Source organism: Diadema setosum, chromosome 17, assembly GCF_964275005.1.
Source record: "Diadema setosum chromosome 17, eeDiaSeto1, whole genome shotgun sequence".
NCBI lineage: Eukaryota > Metazoa > Echinodermata > Echinoidea > Diadematoida > Diadematidae > Diadema > Diadema setosum.
In genome coordinates this window covers 32652615-32674899 of record NC_092701.1, presented here as the reverse complement: position 1 = coordinate 32674899, position 22285 = coordinate 32652615, and the positions used below count along the sequence as shown (strand labels likewise).

At 37.4% G+C, this 22285-nt stretch overlaps 1 protein-coding gene across 1 annotated transcript; it reads left to right on the top strand.

Annotated features, from left to right (window-relative positions):
- Window positions 1-17194: 17194 nt before the first annotated feature.
- On the top strand, window positions 17195-18582 carry LOC140240678 (uncharacterized). The gene is made up of 3 exons (XM_072320432.1): window positions 17195-17249; window positions 17762-18099; window positions 18496-18582. Exons 1-3 carry the CDS (start codon window positions 17195-17197, stop codon window positions 18580-18582), a joined length of 480 nt encoding a protein of 159 aa, XP_072176533.1.
- Window positions 18583-22285: the final 3703 nt, after the last annotated feature.

Here is a 22285-nt window from a genome sequence, read left to right as displayed (position 1 = left end):
AAGAAAACAAAGCAATATCTCTCCCAAAAGGAGCAAGTAGGAAGAAATGAATAACGAAAGAAAGAAAGAAATATAGAGAGAAGCGAAAGTGATTTGTTCATACCCAATGTATCAGCTTTCCATTTTGTCTGTAGGTTTACCGCCGACGCCACGTTTCCAAAAGTGGGGGAGGGGAGCACTTCCGGGTTTCATGAGCTAACAAGCAAAAATCAAGCAAAACAAAACAAAACAAAAGAAAACGAAAAAAAGTCTTTAGAGCAACAAAAAAAAAAAAGGCCTTACCAGGCTCAAAGGTTTCATTCTATTTTTTTTTTTTGTACTGCCACTTCCGGGGTAAAAAAAAAAAGTGGGGACCCAAAATGGTTACGCCTAGTCTGGCTTCCAGACCCTCTGCCCATACTATTTCGCTATCCATGATATTGACGCCCTCAACGTCGAAAACTAGTATAGTTTAAGTTGATTTTCTCGCGCAGAGGCTTCGGCAAAGGCGGCGACTTCGTCGCGGGGCGGCGACTTCGTCGCCGCGGAGTCCAGTTGGCAAAGGGTCTGGAAACCAGACTAGGTTACGCCCTATTTTGCCCTAGTGGGGGAGGGGGACCCTCCTCCACACCATGTTTGTAGTATATATGAAGCGGGGAGGTGCCGCTATAAAACACTTAGTGAACGAAAAAAGAAGAAGTGTTTCATCCGTTATTCGTCTACACCATTTGTCATGTTGCCTGGAGCTGTGAATATTGTGTTACTATCTGCTTTTTTTTAGCCTTGTTCCTCGATTCCGACCCCCCCCCCCCTAGAAATCAACAAACAAACATGTTTCTCACCAATGGCATCATTCAGGAAAAATGGATCAAAATGCACAACGCCGAATTTTCCCATTAAAGGATAAACTCACATCCTCCTTCTTATTCAATGCACACGGATTCATGTAAAGACATTCACTGTATGGAACACTTACTTAGTTTTCCTCTTTCCCTCCTGATTACAGCAGAGTTGCATTTTAAGCAGTTCCCTACTTTTCCAACCATTTTCCTTTTCTGTTATGTTCTTGTCTGGAAATTACTATAAAATTGTATTATGTAGCATGGTTCATTGTTTGTTTTTTTTTTACCGCTGGACAAGTCTAAGCTCATTTTGTTATGTAGCATTATCACATTATAATTAAGTCTAAGCGCATTTTGTTATGTAGCATTATCACATAATGATTAAGTCTAAGCGCATTTTGTTATGTAGCATTATCACATAATGATAAGTCTAAGCTCATTCTGTTATGTAGCATTATCACATAATGATAATGATAATTATAATGAATAACATTTATATAGCGCTTAATACTGATGTTTCTAAGCGCATCAATCAAAAAAAGTATGACATAAAGGTAAAATACAGCATTATGTACATATTATGATATAACGATAGCAACAACAACAGCAACAGAATTAAGATAATGCTAAAAGTCTCCTACTCAATGTGTGCATAGTGCAAAAAATGTGTGGAGAGTTGAATACAGCAGTAGCAGACTTTTGAAGAGAAAGATAAAAGTGTGTTTTTTTTTTTTAATCAATAAAGTCCAGTATATGAAACCACTGCGGAGCTAATGTTTGTTGTGAATTCGGAGGAAAATATTGCCTGAAGTGAACTTCAAAGCGAAAAGAGAAAAATTACCTAATATGCTGTTATATGACAACGGGAAAACAGATTACCCATTAAGTCTGGTAACGATTTTAGGAAAACTCATCTGGTGCATAGGATTCGCGAAAAAAAAACACACACCCCAAAACAAAACAAAAAATACACACACACTGGGACCTCATAATTGCAGCATCGCATTCTTCACCTGCAAGGGGAGTTACCCGCTTTGGTGCCAACACAATCACACGGTGTAAAACAAGCTTTCCACCTACCAATGAAAGCCCATCAGAATAAATGACGATAAATTTCACATCTACATGAAAGACGATAAAGTGCACCTTAAGCAATAATTTAAATTTTGCGGTTATAATCTTAAGCCTTCTTCTCACCTCCTGTGTTTATTTCCCGTCTACATGAAAGACGATAAAGTGCACTTTAATTAAGAATTGAAATTTTGCGGTTATAATCTTAACGCTTCTTTTTCTCCTCCTGTTTTTATTTCCCCATGTTTGTTGCAAAGCATGAGTCGTCAGTGCAAATGCAATAAAACAAAGACAACCCCATCATAATTAAGAATGATAATCATCTCCAGTTGATGTACCCATCATTTTGAAATTAAACACACACATTTTTAAATCCTACATCTGAAACAGTTCTCATTTCACCCCTCTGGTCATATTTGTCGAGGTAGTTTTATTGGTTCGGCCGCACTGAGTGTTTGATCACTGTCAATTAATAATTTACATGTATAGGAATTAGGAAAAAATGGGGAAGTTCGGCCAGGCTCTGAAGACAGCAGCAAAGTCGGGTTTGTGTACAGGTGCGCAATCTGTGCATTTTTGTTCTTCCCGTAGGCGGCGTCCTTTCTCGCACGTGAGCCTGGAGTGCCGTATATGAGGTCAAAGAATCGGGTCAGAAATATTATATTTAGGTCGCCTATTTCCTTTTCTCTATCTCAGCTGAAGCGCCTCATTATTACTGCTGTGTAGGATTATCCCTGACTATCATAAGCAGAACTGTACACAAGGACAACTGTTACAGCGGTCATGAATGAGTGAAAGGAATGAAAAAAAAATAAGAGAGAGAGAAAAAAAAGCAAACATTGTGCCTTTGGTTTGGTGTTTTGTGGTGCGCAGGAGCTTTGCATTGGAACGTGCAGAAGAAGGTGCCAAACAATAATCTAAGCAGGGGTCTCACTGCCCAGAAGGTGATCAAAGATAAACACACAATAAAGATAATTTTCAAATTCGGCTCGTAAAAAAACATCGGGCCATTCGCGAGGACATCTTAATGCCATTGTTCAACCACCGGTGGAACTCCGGATTCGGATATCGATCGGCTTTTGAATGGGATTGGGGCCAACCTCGATCGCTTGAAGGGAAATTCCATATTCGTATTGCTATCTTCTCTCAACTTCAGAACAGTCCGACGTCAGCCTAAGGGCTGATTTCACTGCACTGAGCACGAGAATATGGATTGATATTATTTGCGAATGTCGAAAAAACGCAAAGTGCAACATTCTGATTTTTTTTTTTCTCCTAATGTGTTCTGACAATGGAACCGAGAACCAGTCTTGCTGCCTGAAATCAGCCATTTATATAGGCTGGCATCACACTGCTCAGAACTTGACGCAAAAAAAAAAAAAAAAAAATTGTCTTACAAATATGAAATTTTCAATTTCGCTCGAAGTTAGCACCGAACTTGGTTAAAAGTCGATTAAAAGCCAACTGTGCAACTATAAGGTCGCTCGTTAGCATGCAGCCTGAGAAACTCCACAGGACAGGTAGTTATAGGATGCCTTCAAAATGTCCTCACGAATATATCAATGTTTACCGATGTTGATACGATAAGAGCCGTATCTGAATATTTCCTTTATCGTGTGTCCATCTTTGCTCAACTTCGGTACAGTGTAACGTCTGGATTAGGGGCTGTTCATACGGAGCATGCGCACGATTTGCCAAGAATACAGAAAAATTTTAATGTCAAAAAAAAAAATGACAACATCCAACTCGGCCCACTCACCAAATCGGCGCGGGTTCAGAAGCATCGTCACTCATATGTTGTTATTCAAAAACAATAAGTTCCGTAGACCTATATGTTTGTTAATCCGAAAGTGAATAAGGGTTCGTTAATCCGAACATTTTTTTTTTTTTTTTGTGGATTTATTTCAGGGAATCGTTATTGCAAAGATTCTTAATTCAATAAATTTTAAATAAATTTATTTCAATAAAATTAAAAAAGGTTCGTTAATACTAAGGCTTGTTAATCCCTAAAATGAAATAAGGCTCGTAATTGCGAAAGTTCGTTAGTAAGCACCTTCTTTTCTTATGCGGATTAACCAATCCTATTTCATTTTGTGATTAACGAACCTTTAACAATCCTTTAGAACGAACTGTGACAGTTCTGCCCTTCCCAAGTCTGTTCCTATTCGCCTTCTCTCTGTATATCCATGAGTGACGTGTCTCTGATTTAAGATTTTATCAATTCATATTTCACTTTCAGGTTGACTCTAATGTTAAGAATAATGACATACCAATAGAAGATTAAACTAAAAAAAAAAAATAACCACCCATAACATCGAACACATTCTTTATTCAATAAAGAATGTTATGTAAAATTTAAGTTTCACATAACTTCACCAACCAGGGGTATGAATCACAAATACACTTATTGTACCATGCAAATCAGCGGGGGAGTGATATCACCGCTTTTAGGCATCTTGATCCTCTCCGTTTTTAATGTTTAAAGTTCATCTTAGCTCAATTTGTAATTATTAGAAATAACTAATTAATAATTAGAAATTACTTCACGAAAATAGGGGGGAAAGAAAATCGAGTCTTTCTTGATAAATGATGATTTAGCTCCGAAAAAAAAGATTTCAAGGGAAAGTTTTTGAGGGAGATTAGCAGTATTGCAACAAAAACTGATTTTGAAATTTCCTTTCAGGTACAAAGTTCAGACCATAGAATTTGTCTTGGGCTAAACCAAGCATTAATGACGTCCACATCAACATCATAACAGTCATCATTGATGCTATCATGTTTAGTAATGCTATCAAGTTACATTATTTTGTTACTTTTTGTATTATGCTATTGTTATCATGACATCATGATCTTCCTCATTAATGTAATCATAGTCGTTATTATCATTACCATTGTCGTTTAAAGAAAGGTTGAATATAGGGTAGGTCTACGGAGGGAAAAATGCCAGATTTGTGTAAAAAGTTTGCTTTTTGTGGGTGTGGGAGTTGTGTGTTACGTGTGTGCATGACTGTGTGCTGGGATTGTTGTTTTAATTTTGTTTTCTTGCAAAGACCGTCAGCATATTTTTCTCCACTTTTCACGTGTCGAGAATGGCCAGACTACATGATCAGGAAATGGAATTAAAAAAAAAAAAAACTAATTAGAAAAAAAAAGAACAACATGCTCCATTTTTTGATGAAATAGACATGTACTGTTACTGAATGATTGCTATATAAGAGTATCGAAGTGCGAATCAAGACCTCATTAGAAGCGACACTAAATCTGTTGTATACTTGTGTTTTCTGTGGAATTTGGTATTTGTTTGCAATGCATGTTTGTTTGTTTGTGTGTGTGTGTGTGTGTGTGCGCGTGCGTGTGTTTCTGTGTGCATGTGTGTGTGTGATCGACCCTGACCCTTGACGATAAAACTTTTGTTCGTCAAAGGAAGTCTATTATACCTATAACGACAACTCTTACAAAATTCCAATATGGTTGTTGTGGGAAATGTGCATGTTCTCTTATAAGCTAAATACACTTCTTTCCTAAAGAGATTGCAGAAACCGTATAGATATATTATGTGAATAAAATATTTCAGATTTCTCTGTTGTTGCAGTTGCTCTAGTCTAATATGTTCCTAGAAATTTGGAACATGCACTTTCCACACCACAATAGTTGTTTGTTTGTTGTTTTTTTTTTTGTGGCCTTTGTAAAGCTACGGTCACAACCCCCAAAATCAGCCTGCTCGGCGACCGGTCGGCGAGTTTTTAGCCAAAACTGGTCGGACAACGACCGGTGACCGACCAGTGATCGACCAGGCGCCACTGATTTTTTTTTTTTTTAAACCAAAACTTTACATCAGTTTAATATGTTTTGATACACTCTGATACATTTTGTTTTCACAATCCATATACACAATCCATATATAAACGTCTCTTCTTTTCTAGTTTTACACTACTAATCCCTCATTCTCTTAACAATTTTATTCTTTCATTACATTATAAATTCTATTAACTAAATCACTTACCCAAAAATAATTTCTTTTCAGCTTTCGTTCAATCCAACCTAAAATATGATAAATAATTTTTAGGGCATCGGTCGATCGCTGCTGAAGTTTTAACGCGGAGTTAAAATTTCAGCGGCGACCGACCAGTTTTCACTCGCTGCCCAAAATACGCTCGGTGTCCGAGCGGGAACCGACCAGGCACTGACCTAATCGAGCGGTCGCTGCCGAGCGATTTAGGGAAAAAAATAATAGAGACAAAAAATGACAGCAGCACAGAAGAAAACCAGGAGAATAGATCGAGCGGTCGCCGTCGAGCGATTTAGGGACTAAAAAATGTTAAGGTAAAAATGACAGAAGCACTGAAAGAAACCAGGGACTAGATGGAGAAGATAATGTAGCGCAATTTGGAAGAAGCAGGGGGAGGGATAAGAGGCAAGGAACCGCACCAACATTTTAGGATCTCATAATCTAGGCAACCAACATGAGGGACATGAAAGTCAGAAGCAACCACTTTGGGGCAAAAGAGATGAAAGCTAAAAGTTAGTGTTGATATGTTGACGTAGTAAAATATGATTTGGTTACCTTATCGTTCATTAAAGGCCTAGTAATTGAAGAAGAAATGAATGACAAGAAATGGGAAAAATTAGAATATGAAATTAAATAGGAATAGAAAAATACTGTAAAATATAGAAGCAAACAAGATATTTTGGAAAAATCTAATCTATTCTAATCTTTGTTCCATCTTGGATATTCCTCCCTTTTGTTTTATTTCCTAATTTCTAGTTATCTTTGGTATCACATAGCTGAGGTTTGTTAGTTGATAATTTAACTCTTAGATGTTTTGCCTTGAGTATTATCTTAATAAATAAATTAATTAACTCATCACAAATCACATAGGTACATTAATAAACACAGGTAGCTCGTGAGAAATTTCCGGCAGAGACCGGCGGGTGGCCGTCGGTACGCCTACGGGTCACCGGTAGATGACCTATCGATCACCCGTCGGTCGCTGGGCGATTTCGTAAAAATCGGCCGGTGGCCGGTAGGAGATCGTCCAGTTGCCGATGGGGCATCGCTCGGTGACTGCTCGGACTCTGCGCGTTGCAGATCCCCATATTTGGCCAAAATTTTACTGAAAATCGATCGGTGACCGACGGGAAATCGACAGGGCACTGCTTGGCCATCGCTAGAGTTTTACAGCCTGCTCAGCATCTCCAAAAACTGCTGAGCGGTGCCAAAATTTCAGCAGCGACCGAGCAGGCTACACATCGGTCGGTCGCCGCTCTGAATTGTGACCGTAGCCTAAAGAAGGAAGTGGTTGATATTCATTCATTGGAGCACAGCATAGCGGTATAGTACGTCAATGAATTTCCCATGAAAGGCGTGCAGATTTATCGGGTGTGGTGTCAGAGCTCATGTTTACGGTAGACCGTGAGTGCGTGTTTTTTTGTTGTTTTTTTTTTGCTCGCTTGTATTTTTTTTCACTCTTTATTCCCACATCAGTTGAAGAGAGAGAGAGAGAAAAAAAAGTAACAGAACATGTTCAGATTCGTTATTTGTGACTGGTTTACAGTTATTTTGTCGTCATGGCCGCACTTTGTCAACACGAGGATCACGAAGTCTATTCGTGCGTGTTATGGGGGGGCAGGTATTACAGCAATGTCGCAACATGACAGGAAGTATTCTAATTTACTACATGTATACTTTCGAGAGCACTCTTGATTTGCTGCAACATTGGATCAACTAACGAGCTTTATATGACGTCAGAATAGCAATAACAGTGTGAAATTTCCTCTCTTTTTTTTTTTTTGAATGCATTCTCCATACGGAGATACATTAGGATCAAGTCGACTTAAAGCGATACATGATGCTCATAGTACGTCATGGTAGCGAAAACTGTGTTTAGAAATTTTTGCGAGACTTAATCAGCTACAGCGTTTACTCCGATGACATTGAATTTGTGGTTTGTTTCCTTTTGCGCTTTTGTTCTATCGTTAATGGAGGGTACTGTACTCTAAACAGGGATTGTATAGTTTTAGCTGAGACAGGGATTAAGATGTTAACTTTTTGCGAGATAATTAGAAACCGCTTATATGAAATATCAAAGAGCATTCAAATCTAAGAGAAATTCAAAGTTTATTTGAACAAAATCAGTTTTGAAATATATATACATATATATCAAGAACAAAGTGGTCATTATCTAATGTGGGACCCACTTTTTAGTTGGAACAAGTACTTTGGTTAGCTTTGTTTTTAGAATTCTCATCCATTTCAAAACCGATTTTCTTCAAATAAACTTTTAATTCCTCTGAGATTTGCATGCTCTTTAATAATCAATAATAAAAAGTTAAATCCTAAATCCCCATCTCAGCCAAAACTATACCATCCCTTTAAACAGTGCAACCAGCAAGCTCTGGTGATCACTATCCTGTCTAGATATGTGCCGCATTGATAAAGAAGTATATAAAATGGATAAGGCTACTTAGATCGATTGGTTGTGTAGTTGATAGTGAGACAACCAATACGCATGCTCGGGCAGAGCGTTGACTGAGTTTTGCACACGGCAAACGATCTTGCGCATTTTCTTCGCGCAACGTTGTGTTAACATGAGGCAATTGAATTTCTAGCATGTAAACTCTGGGTCTTGTACGATGACTTCGTAAAATCGTTTAAAATGGAATGCTTCTCTGTCCTTCGATGGAGTAAGAGATAACACACAATGTGGAATTTCATGGTTTTCCAGACATGCGGCTCCTAATACTGTTGCGATGTCAATGTGTAGGGCCTATACATAATTATAATGATACATCTCTTTAATGTACAAATATCATCAATCTTTATTATGGAGGATAATATTAAAATCACAGACATGAAATTACATGCAAAGCGAAGACTGAAATGATGAAAGATATGTGATCCCCTCCCCCCCCCCCCCTCTCAAAAAAGTCAGCCTTTTGTGTTATATATCATGCTGCTGCCAATTGTCGGAGGTCTTGCCTTACTGCCATTTCGATATGATAATCTATATTCATACGCCAATCAGCTAGTCTCATACAATTTGCAGTTATAATCATAAGTTCACTATTCAACTGTATGAAATGCATATACAAACACATACATACATACATACATACATACATACATACATACTTACTAGCCTACATTTTCCTGCTTGTAATGCCGTAAGGCTAGATTGCTTTTCACCCCCCCCCCCCCCCGATAAACAAAACCGTGTTTTGTTCTGTTTTGTTTTGTTTTTCGGTTGAAGAGATATTTCGCTTTCACAGAAGTGATGTCAAACTTTTCTGATTGATATACTTTGTCTTATGAATGGAAAAGCATACAAGAGTGAAATATAGGTCTAACACAGCTGCATCTAACTCGTCAACTTAGATGAGAAACAAATCATATAATACATGACTATTGTATCCGTGCGCTAATGTGGAGAAATGATTGTCGAAATTCCTGTTTCCGAGTGTCAAACTCAATACTGATTAAAAGTATATGGATTACGTGACTGCAGGTCCGAGGATCTTTTTTTTTCACACTTTATAGTCAGTATAGTGATGACCAGGCTACTGGCATCGACTGACAATGAGTTTTACTTTCGGTTACGACGCTCTTTCAATCAACCTTACCTGAAAAAAAAATGAAAAGCAAATAATCATGTGTGAACAAAAGAAAATTTCACGTGGCAATATTTCCACGTGCGCCGTGCTTGACGTCCAAAACCTACGTGACCCATTCTATAGGAGTGAAATAAAAACGTTGCCTGAAGTGAAGTGAGTTAACTTCGCAGAATCACGAAGATCAAGAAAGAGGACCAATAAGTATGGTTGGAAGTCTGTGGGTTAATATGCTTTTGAGATTCACGACGTTTCACAGTGTGTGGAAAGAGTTGCTATTTTCATACGTTCTTGTCCAACATCAGCAAAAAAAGGAAAGAAAAAAAAATCGACCGTCTGTGATGCGAGTTGATCTATCCTCTTTTTTTTTTTTTCTTAAAAAGTATAGCTAACTAACCGAGGTCTGTGCGGGTTGTTATTTCATGATAGGTGCAGTTGATGACATGAATGCTACCCTTTTCTTGACAATTGTCTCCTTTTTTTTTTTTAACTGTTTACATACCGCGCTCAAACAATGTTACTCAATAGGCATATGTATGTAGATCATTGTCTCTCACTAAATTTAGAAGAAATCAAGGCTTTTGCTCTGTGCTATTGAAAGGAAGGATTTGATGTTATGGCAATCAGAAAGGGTGAGTGGAATGAAGTCGTATGTTGACAGGACACATTATATTATGTGAGCGGTCTTGTGTTCAAATGACGGTTTTTGTTTTTTTGTTTTTTCTTCTTCTTCTTTAATGTTGACGTGGTATTCCCGACCATCGTCTACATAATATGCTACATATCCGAATCGTGTAAACAAGTTACGGGGAACAACCCCGTGGCCTCGAGAGTAACATCAAAGCTAGAAGACACATAAGGTACAAGAGGCTCCAAAGAGGGAGTTTGCCCTATATACTAACACTTCTTTCTTTTTTTTAAGTGATATTTATTCACTTCCATTCAAATAATACAAGAAACATCAATTTACTTTGGTATTACTGTATTACAAACATAAAAGAATAATTCCTTTAAAGGTACCTGAAATAGTCATACATTTTTCATGTTTCAATATAACAAATAAAATGGCAATAGTACAGAAATTACCAAAGAAAAATGGCAGTAGACCTATATTAGATCTAAACTAAAACCCGTCCCTCAAACATTCTCCCTAGCTAGCTTAACTACCCTTCCTAACCATATACTAATTTACCATATACTCAAAATTCCCTGACTATTCTATACAATGCATTAATCTTACCACATATCACATACTGCAATATCGTTTGGGGAAACTGTGGCTCAACTAAAATTAATCCAATTCTTACTCTCCAAAAACGTGCTGTACGTTTGATTACCAATTCCCGTTACTTATCCCCATCCAATCCCCTATTTCATCAACTAAAAACATTGAAAATTGAGGATCTTCACACCTTTCAAACTGCTGTTTTTATGTATAAATATACATTTAATTGTCTTCCAAAAATTTTTGATGGCTTCTTCACTCCAAATTTCACCGTTCATTCATATCCAACACGTCAGTCGTCCGATTACCATCTCGAAAACCCCAGAATCATTTTAGCTCAAAAATCTTTAAAGCACAATGGACCAGATATTTGGAATTCTTTAACCCCTAATTTAAAACAACGTACGTCGTTGAACATTTTTAAACGAGAACTAAAAAACACCCTCATAATCCAGTATACTTCTGACACATAAAAATATTCATACCACCTGGTCAACAAACACCCTAAACAATGAGTTCACGGCCATAACTGAAGTAATATTCACCTCATCACACTGATACACAAAATAACACTCAACGTACAAACCAAGATTCATCCCAACACAATGCACACCGCACTGCACCGCACGCCCTTCGCACAATTTACTTCCCACTCAGTGAGTGGCAAGATTTTCTTTATGTATCTCTTCGTTGTGCCCTTTGCACAATTACCCCCCCCCCCCACTCAGTGAGTGGCAAGATTTTCTTTATGTATCTCTTTACCTGGGGCCATCTTCCTCGTCAAGCTTAGCTTATGATGATGGTCCCCTGCATTTCATTTTTATCATTTCCTATTGCTTCCTTTCATATATGATATTCGTTCTTGAAAAAAAAAAAAATGTATGTAAGATCCAAACGTTACGAATATTAGCTGTGTAAATGACTATGTAAGTATTTTGTTGATTTGTGGATTTGTATTGATTTTGAAATGCAGAAATAAAAACTGAACTGAACTGAACTGAACTGAACTACTAATATATACCAGAACATGGCGGGACGGTTCAAGGACAGTCAAATAGGCCTATGTTGCTATCATATAAATATATCAATTAAAGGGGTTGCTACTCAGCATCACAGACACGTCTCTCATGCAAATTTTGCTGGCAATATACAATAAATGTACATTATACTAGTAATGTACATATATATATATATATATATATATATATATATATAACATTCTTGAGTTAGAAATAAACAGAGCAAGAGCCAAAAATTCCTTGGCTCCTTCTCCCCCTCAAAAATTATTTGACTCACATTTCTTCGATATCTATTTATGTTACACGTTCGCAGAATAAACTGATATAATATATATATATATATATATATATATATATATATATATATATATATATATATATATACATATATTATATATTCATGTATACATAATGTCAAACAAAATATTGTTTTTGGAGGTAGACAGGGAAGTCGAGCATGTAATTATAGACACGACGGTAAATACAATTATGAATTCAGCTAATGATAGCCTAATGGGTTCATCTGACAGACAGGGGAGAATATAAGAGATTTGATAAGTAGTCATTAGAGAAATAATGGGTCTGGAATATTATATAGAATTAATATGTTAATGGCCAGAGAACAAAAGATATGATACAGTTTTCTAGAGGACACTGTGACGGCTGGGGAGACATGAGACATCAACAGACAGCCAAAAAAAAAACAAAAAACAACAACAACAACAATAACAACAACAACAAATATATATATATATATATATATATATGACAATTATTCTTATGAGTCGAAGGTCGCTATTTTGTAACAAGAAAACCAGAGCATTTTGTGCAGTGATTCTGATTCCAGATCATGAAGCCCCTACTTCAAGCTCACCGCTGCCCCTGAACTGTCGCTATTAAATGTCGCTTCCCTCTTCAACTCTCCTCGGCTCGCTCTAGATTCGTCTCCCGCCAATCAACAGTCCTCACAAGGGTTACTTAAACCTAATGTTACCGCACACCTTTTTACCTTACATCACTCTTGTTATTCGAAAAAAAAAATATCTTCAATATTGGCAAATTGGCAAATTTGCAAATTTAGCACTGAGATGTAACAAGCTGCGTGACGGTCATGAATCATTTTTGGAGCTTCAACACCTTGGCGTGGTAAATGCTTTGAAAACAATGAAAAAAAATCTCAAAACGAGATCATCTGAATTTTTGCATAACTTTTTTTTTTAAATCATTATCACTAAGCGTTGTACCCTACATTCAATCCCCCAATCACCTATACATTCAGCGCATGTATATCGGTTAAGATTAATGAAACACTCGTTAAAAGTATGAGATAAACCCAACAATCCTTCCAAAACTTCTCTGACATCGTCACAGAGGGAAACTGAGTTCTTCTGGAAAATTTCGATAAAGATATATAGTTCCCTCGACAAAAAAATCTTTAATATACCCAGGAAATTTGTATACAAATTATATTGTTATTGGCAAATAAAGATGCATACAATTCTCTTGATATCGTCCTGTACTTACATTGTTTTAATCTTTGCGAAATCATAAATTGTAGTGGAGATCATTATTAGAAATAGTGCTACATATAATCGACCAATGCTTTGAAAATTATTATATAATCAAGATTATGACAGATTGTCATTTTTCAAAAAAAAAAAAAAAAAACCACACACACACACAAACAAACAAACAAACAAACGTTAAAAGAGATTGTAAGTACTATACTCTGCATGCAGCCGCATGTATCATGTCTGAGGAATCTTCCCCTGTACTGCCGTACTTTGGCAAAGGAAGCAAGTGACATCTTTTATGGATATTGACTTTTTTATTGATTTGGCATATTTGAGGCATGCACTATTTAACTGAAAAATCCAAAAGTTACAATTTTGGCCCATTTCTGAGATATTCGGATGGCAAAAGGAAGCAAGTGCACAAAATTGCATGAAAAAAAAATGGCAAAAGGAAGCAAGTTACAACCTCATGATTTGATTGTCACTTGCTTCCCTTTGCCAAATCATTTATATTTACACACAATCTAAAGTACTTTGGTAAAAGGGAGCAAGTAATATCCTTATGATATGATTGTCACTTGCTTCCTTTTGCCCAATGTTTGCTACAAATCTATAATACTTTGGCAAAAAGAAGCAAGTAACATTCTCATGATTTGATTGTAACTTGCTTCCTTTTGCCAGATTTTTCATGTTAGCTAAAAATATGAAATTCTTTGGCAAAAGGAAGCAAGTTACAACCTTATGATATGATTATCACTTGATTCCTTTTGCCATTTTTTTATGTTTGCTGCAAATCTATAATACTTTGGCAAAAGGAAGCAAGTTACATAATAATGAGTTTCTATGGGAATATCAAAATTCTTCGAACTGTCATAAAAACATCACCATATAACTTGCACGAACATCGACATTATTTCTCATCACAAATTTCCATGTTGAAGGGCCTACCCAAAAACATATTTTCTTCATTTGTAGTATTTGTACTCGATGTCACTTGCTTCCTTTTGCCAAAGTAGGGCAGTGTAGCAGCGACGCATCAAGTAAGAAAATCCGTCAGGGCGCACAATAAAGCACGTACACCAGACATTCCTGGCACAAATGTACAAATTAATATGTAACCTCCTATCTTTCTTCCCTTCTATCATAATTCATATTCCTCTCCTTCTTCTTATTTCTTCTTCTTCTTCTTGTCCTCCTTCATTTCTTCCTTTTACTGTAATCACAGTTACAATATGGCCACTATAATATTTTGCTGTTTCCTTCGCTTCTCCTTCTTTTTTTTTACTTCTTCTTTTGCTCCCACTTCTTCCCTGTCCTTTTCTTCCTCCTCGTCATTAGCTTCATTTTTCTTTTCTTTAGTTTTTAAAGACAACTATTAGTCTTCAGTGCTCTCTTGTACAAGGAGAATTGATTCTCTGTATAAGCCATGTGTAATGGGCCAAGCCTGTGGTGGTCATGGGGGGGGGGGGGGAGGGGGCAACAAAATAATAATCATCTAACAACTAGTAAGGAAATAGATGGGTATATTATAATAATGTATGGACAGAGGGAGGGCGGGAGAGAGAGGGGGAGGGGGAGAGGGAGGGGAGAGAGGGAGGAAGAGAAGGGAGGGGCTTAAAGAGAAGAGAGATTCCATGCGGCTTCGCCCTGAACAATCCGAGTGTCTTTTCACTTCCAACATAGACTCTCTTTGTATCAATCGGTCCAACGCTCATGAATGGGATGACCACTAATAGAGGATTCGACATTCCTGTGTGAACAATGCCTTTCATTATCCATCGGTTTTCCTGAGTTGGTGTTAAGACTGGCCCCATTACAATACGAAATTCCTCCCTTTGTCCGACATTATGCCATCATTAACGCTACTGGTCGTGGTTTGTAGGCGTCAGCCGAATTTCCACTTTCGTTATTAGACCTCCTGCAATACTCAAGTGACGCGTGTCCAAAGAGACATATCATATATTATATATACATATATATATATATATATATATATATATATACATATATATATGATATGTTGGGTTACCCCTTTAAATACATGCGCTCTCCAGTCCTTCATCAATTTAATGTGTATGTGTTTCCGAAATGAATGTAGATCAAACCGACCAAGGTGATAGTGACAGACATATAATGATATGGCATACCTCACTATATAATACTTATCAGAATGACGATTCATAATGTTTATTGCTTGCGTTCAACGAAATTTCATTCCTCATGCCCATCGTGTATCTAATGTGAATGTGTTTAAACGACTTCTACTGTAAAACTTTTTTGATAATGTTTAAAAGCATAATCATCGTGATCATACTAAAAAACGAAACTTGTGCACTTTTATCACAATATGTCATGTAAAAGAACTTAGGAGAATATTTCGATCAACTTTTCCTTTCCTTTATTTCATCCAATCAACATAATACAATGACATTATTTTAAAGTAACATGCACGGGAACAACGCAGGCTTGCACACAAGTCATGTTTGTACATAAAAATTGTATCATATATATACATGGATCAGTGTTCATATTATGTGGGTGAGTGTCAGAATGATTTTATTAACGTTATGAAATTCTGTATGGTGTTCAATTAATCGATTCTCATAAGGAAGTCAAATTTTTACCAAAGTGTAACTTCAAGGTATTGTTAACCATTGGGAGAAGTGATTAAAAAGAATTAAGTTAGAGTTATCACATTTGATGCACATGTAGGTTAGTTGTATCACAAAACATCCTACCATTTAATGATTTTGCAATAAAGCCTAGGACATTAAGGAGATATCATTATTTTTCTTTCTTAACCATAACTGTATAAGGTTAATAGTGTAGGAACAATTTTATTGTTCACATTTTGTATTAACTGGAGGATTAACATTTTTACATTGGTTGTCCTATCCCTAACTCACATTTAAGAAGTATTTTGAAGCACTAAACCTGGGTTTTTGTTTCATTTGTAAATGGTAAATAATGCCTTTGAAGGTTAGTCAGATGCCTCCTTGAGAATTGTCGAATGAGAAATGTCATGATCTCTTAGTATTTGGATGAATATTGAACTTGTGTGAAGGTGTTTTTTTTTTTCATAATGACATGTCGACTGCAAATATCGAGTTTACTATAATTAGCAGTAATCAAGCTACTCTGTACGTGCTAGGCAAATCAAGCGTCTACCAAATTGATAAAATTGTCATGCTGTAGGACATGAAATTAGGTATTCATTTTTTTTTTCTCAATGGCTTCAAAAAGACATTGTAATACGTATGGAGATGGATTTTATTAATTGATGATCTTGACATCAGTTTAGAGTGCACATTAATGTTGATCACGCTCAGAAATCATGCTTTACATCTTAAACTCTACAGTTGAAAAAAAAAAGAAAAAAAAAACTTTGACTGTTGTCAAACCCGAACACGCTTGTCTGCTTAAAGCCCTTTCAGTGAACGTACTGTGCAAACCGACCATTTGTTCAAAACCAACTTCACAAAGTTCCTTTAGAAATCGTTAGCTTGGCATTGTACCCCCGATCTTTTGTTCCTCTTCGAGCTATTTTGGGACGGGTATATAAAGCGGACCACCATCGTGCAGAGAGGCCCATTCCGTGTTGATCTCGCATCGTGGCGCCCGGTTCGCGGCTCCGCTCTCTCACGCTCTGCACGCCTGCTTTCCTGAAGTGAGTTTCTCTCTTTGGGCGTTGGTCTCAGTTGATACCACGGCGGCTTCAATGGTGGGACATAGTTGTCAAGGTTCTGGATGACGTCCATGCGCGGTAAACTTTACCCAAAGTAAACATCAAGGATTGGTATACCTTCCGGCAACTCACAAGAACTCTTCACTTCTGGTTTTGGCAATCAGGCTGAGCACATCAAGGGAGCTGCTCCGATAAAATCATTTCGCAAACTCTGTTGGAGAATCGGACGATAGTTCATTATTCAGCTAGAAATGGCATCCTCTTCAGTACTTACCTGGGTCCTGTCTGCTTCGATGATTGCTGAAGGTGAGATCAAATTTAAATTTCTTGCCTTTGAATTTGTTCCACTTTACAAAACCTCCGTTTTCTCTTTATCGATCAATTTTTTAAACGGGCATAGTCTGGCGTTCTTGGGATTCAAACGCATTCCAGATATTCGGAAATTCGATCGACAAAATCGATGCGAAGCGTCCTGTATGGAGCTGGGTCCGAAAAGATTAGTCACCAGGTCCTGTTTTGAATTCGCCATTTATACATTTAATTTCGATTGTTTCTTTCATTTCGTTTTATGTCGTTTTATTACATTACAAAGTTTATTACCTGATGTATACGCTGTTCAGTAATTTACATGTAAAAAAATATTAGGATTTCCCCCACATTATTTCTTGAGTTGTAAATGACCTCGTAGTAATCAAACTGTCCGTATAATTACATCGTTTGCTGGTAAGCTGCACTTACTTGCTAATACGCGATTAGATCATGCCAACCTGATCCCCAGTGATGCAGATGCTAACTCTTCGCTAATGTCGATCTTTCAGCTTTCGGAGCTTCCGCCGACGGCCAGTCCGGCGTTGTGGCCGCCATCGCTCCGGTGTTCCTTATTGCCATGGCAGGCTGCATCATCGCCGTCGCCGCCTTCTCCATTCACACGCTCCGACAGCGATCAATGATGTCCCGGCCATCCAACGAAGACAAGACTTCTTCGACGACCGTCGACATCGGCGCTCTGTCTCCACCGAGTCTGACGTTGAATCTCGACGACGACAACATTCTCGACCTGGAGGACGAGGAAGACGATGAGGAGGAGGACGAAGAATCAAAGACGAGGAGGATAGTCAACCTCGCTCAGGTCATGAAGAGCGCCCGATACTTTAGGGTGAGTTGTAGAGGCAGAATTACCAGTTATTCTTTGAAAGTAAATTAAGAAAAAAAAATCATGCAGACTTTCCTGTACGGAGTGCTATTAACAATGATAAAGTTCCTTAAAATGTGATTGTTTTGAATTCTGTTTAGATACTCATGTTAAAAAAAAAATAGTACACCTTTAATCCACATTCAATCACACATTAACTCTAATATCATTCCCAAATGAATTTTAAATGAATTGAAATAAAGTGCAAGTAAGATTAATTCGCATTTTACGAAAAATGCATTATAATCAAGTCAATGGGTTAACTAGCATACATTATTATTGACGAATTACTTAATGGTCTACATTTTTTTGTTGTTGAATGCAATTAAATATCATCATTATTTTTGTCCTTTTTTCCAGCAGTCAAATGGCATGGACGAGTTTCCCTACTCACCGTCATGCAGGCGGACAGCGTCGTCGTCATCACTAGAGTCGACGTCAAGATGAACGTCGAGTTCGACTGACAACTTGCCGCGCCAATGGTCAAATCGTAAGTATGGTGTATAAATGACGCTATTTGCCAAGTATCGTCTCTTACACTGTTCCTGCTACTGGAAATGATTGTAGATATTATGGAACATAGTCTGACAAATATTAGAACCATTCATACACGAGCACGGTAATTCCAAGTACGGTAGTTTATTTGTTAGGCAACTGCCGTCGGGGTCACGAAAGCTGTCACAAAAGCTTCGTCCTATATTTCAATTTTTCCTTAACAGAAGGTCACATTTTCATTTTTAAAAGTTCATGAAAATAATACACAAAAGTCTGACTGTCCTGTAATACAATTTTCGTTTTAACTATAAATGTTAGACAGTAAGTCGATCAAAAAACATTTCTTGTTTGTTTCCTCCCATCGAAACTTGTGCACTTTCTGTTCATTGTATTCCCCATAGTGACTTGTATTTCATAAACTTACGTCATCTTTCCTATGGCTTATCTTTCCAAATGTAGATGATGAACAGTACTCTAAACTACGCGTCGGATGAATCTTGCTCTCCCTCATTGCTCCGTTCCTCGAAAGCAATACACCGGCAGCCGGGAGGACTGGTACAAGAAGCGGGACGCACGGCGCGCCGCGGCGGCGGCGACAATATCCTAGTCACGTCCGCTGCGTGATAGCTGCATACAGTTCAAGTAGACCGGACTCGGTCCTCCTCCCACGTGAGCTAGCTGCTTTGCCATCTCGCTGCAGGGGAATACCGCCCTCTTGTGACGCTCGATGTGTTGACGACAGGAACATCCGCAAACTAAAGAGAGACTTTTTGGGGAAAAGACATCTTTCCCACTCATCAACTTACACTCTCAATAAAAAAAAAAAAGTGCTTTTAAATGGACATCACGGACACAGAGATGAGGCACGAGTATTTTTTATCTGTCGCTTGTATATAGAAATTCAAAGATTATATATATGTATATTATATTTATATCAACTTATATATTTTCAAACTCATGAAGTTTTTTTTTTTCGCATTTTTAACTCGGTGCCAACTGTACTGTATTACTCAGCGGAGTTTGATTGCGAATGGTACCACGCGACTGGTGTCATTTATCAGGCTGTGGGTTTTATTATTGCTCTTTTTTTTATTTCTGAAGGAGCTTATTTCCACTACAAGGTGCCTTACTCTTTTTTTTTTTTTTTTGGTCATATTGAGATTAAGACCCGATTTTTTTTTTTCAATCAGTACTAAAACCAAAAGAAGCCTTGTGGCCTCCTGGTTATTTTAACAAATGAATACTAAATCGCATCCTCCGAAATGTTAAAGATACGCCTGAAAGTATGAGATACTTTCCAAAAATTCAAAATGATCTCTTCATATCAAAATAATAATGATAATAACCAAAGGAGGATAAAAAGTGATAGTCAAATATAAATTTCATGTTTCCAATTACTTCACCTAATGGGCACAATGTGAAGCAGAAGGAATGGTATACTACAGGAAAGAAGCAAACGTAGTAAGGTCGATTCAACAATAGAGGATCTGCTGTGGATCAGTGGAAAAGAAAACGAGTTCCCGATCTCGAGGTCCCTGTTTCGAGTTCTGGGTGACGGCCACGATTTGTGTTTGGCTTGGGCTACCGCAAGGTATAAACCCTCATTGGTTAGCTCCTTCGGAAGGGACTTGGATAATAATTATGTCAGTCTCATAAAAAGCATTCCATAACATGGTCGTGTTTTCTTCGTGATAAAATCGCGTTGCATAAAACCAAATTCAAGGTAATGAAAATATTTCTAATGATGTTATGAGGATGAGGATCAAGATCCACAAATAATGTGTTTAAGAAGACGATCATGCTAAAGACAAGTGCAAAATTATGAACGAGAAATGCATTTGTGTTGTACACGTCATACTCAATGTGTCACAAGTGGATCACTTTGTTACCTGAGAGCATTCATGCTTTGTCAAATTTTGTCACAAACCTGTTGTGTATAACAGGTGAATAAAAGCGCACAATCATGCATCTGAAATCTGTTCGTACAAGTGTAGTCTTGTTCATGTGACTGTGTGTGTGTGTGTGTGTGTGTGTGTGTGTGTGTGTGTGTGTGTGTATGTGTTGTAAACATCTATCTTGATTACATTGTAACACCAATGGATCAAACGGATACGTATAGGCCCTGTAAACATTTCATTTTCACCTTGGCAGCTGAAAATGAAGAAAAACGGTCTGATATGAAGCAAATTTGGACACTGTCTTCCACAAACACTCATAAAATACTAACACACAGACATATTACATAGTACGTATAGATTATGTATGTGTATATAATCTGTATGCTTACATTGTGTGTTATATTTGATTCAGCAATTGTAATATGCAAACTCATGTGATTTAATGACGAGCATTGATTCTTTACAGCGAGAAGTATTAGTGTAAATGACATCTTTCCGTAACTAACGAAAACAATAGTGAGTTTATACGTGTGTTTGTTTGTTTATTTGAGTGTGTGTGTGCGCGTGCGTGTTTGAGTGTGTGTGTTTTCTCCCAACTTACAGCTTCAATTAGGGATATTGTAGTATTTCGCTCCAGGCAACCGGGACCATTTCACACCCGGCGGGCATGTGCCCGAGTTTGTTCAGAGTTGAGAACTCCGGATAATTTTTAGACTTTTAAAAAATAACAGGCATTTTGAACAAACTATATATTGGTTATACTGGGTACAGATTTTCAGAATTTATAGTGATTTGGATGAGGAATAAGAACGTTTTAAAAGTTTATAACAAATCACCTTGAACAAGGTCGTGACGACATGGCCAGCTTCACCATAAGAATGCATGAGTGGGAGATAACAAAAAAAAAAAAAATGCAGAAATTTTACAATTCCATGACATTTGCTCCTGCGACAATCCATATTGCTCCCATGAAATGTTACGCTTAGCCAAACATAATTTCTACCCCACATAACCCTATAACCCTAATCCTAATCCTCACATCAAACTAAACCTATATAAAACTCTCTCACATCACTAACCCTAACCCTAAGTCCTTGGAGAAAATAAGACTGGAGCAATGTTGTCGCAGGAGCAATTGTCGTGTTGAACTTCTTAAGCAAGCGCCAAAAATTTGTAATGGATTTACATTGTATATTTCTGATATAATGGGAGCCTCCTATGTCATCATCCTCGTTCAATGATTGTTTTGGGCCTTTCAGAGTACTAGTATTGGTGTCTCATGTTCAAGGACCACATCTCAAGGAATTCCACAAACCTATACATGGGCTGTCGATGTGTGTACTACATGATGTGGAATGATTATGGAAATCGTCTGGAATTTACTTCCAATCGAAATGAATGACAAAGCGCCTTCAGGGTGGGCCGGGCTATTTCGGAAGATGATAGAGCCGAAATCTCGGCCGTTTACCGAGCGATAGCGACGAAAATTAACACACACATTGCCTGTGACGTAATCTGAAAAAAAAAATGTAAAGTTTTTCAGATTTTTCCAAAAAAAAAAATCATTTGCTTTGCTTTGTTTGCTTTGTTTTTTGCCTTAAAAAAAATCACACATGTTTTCTCTTCATCATTAATAAAGAGAATACAGTACATACATCTTGAAAATAACATTACATGGCGTAATGGCTTAGCACACTGTCCTACGAATTAATTCAAAACACAATACATGCATACTTTATGAACATGACAGTATTTGA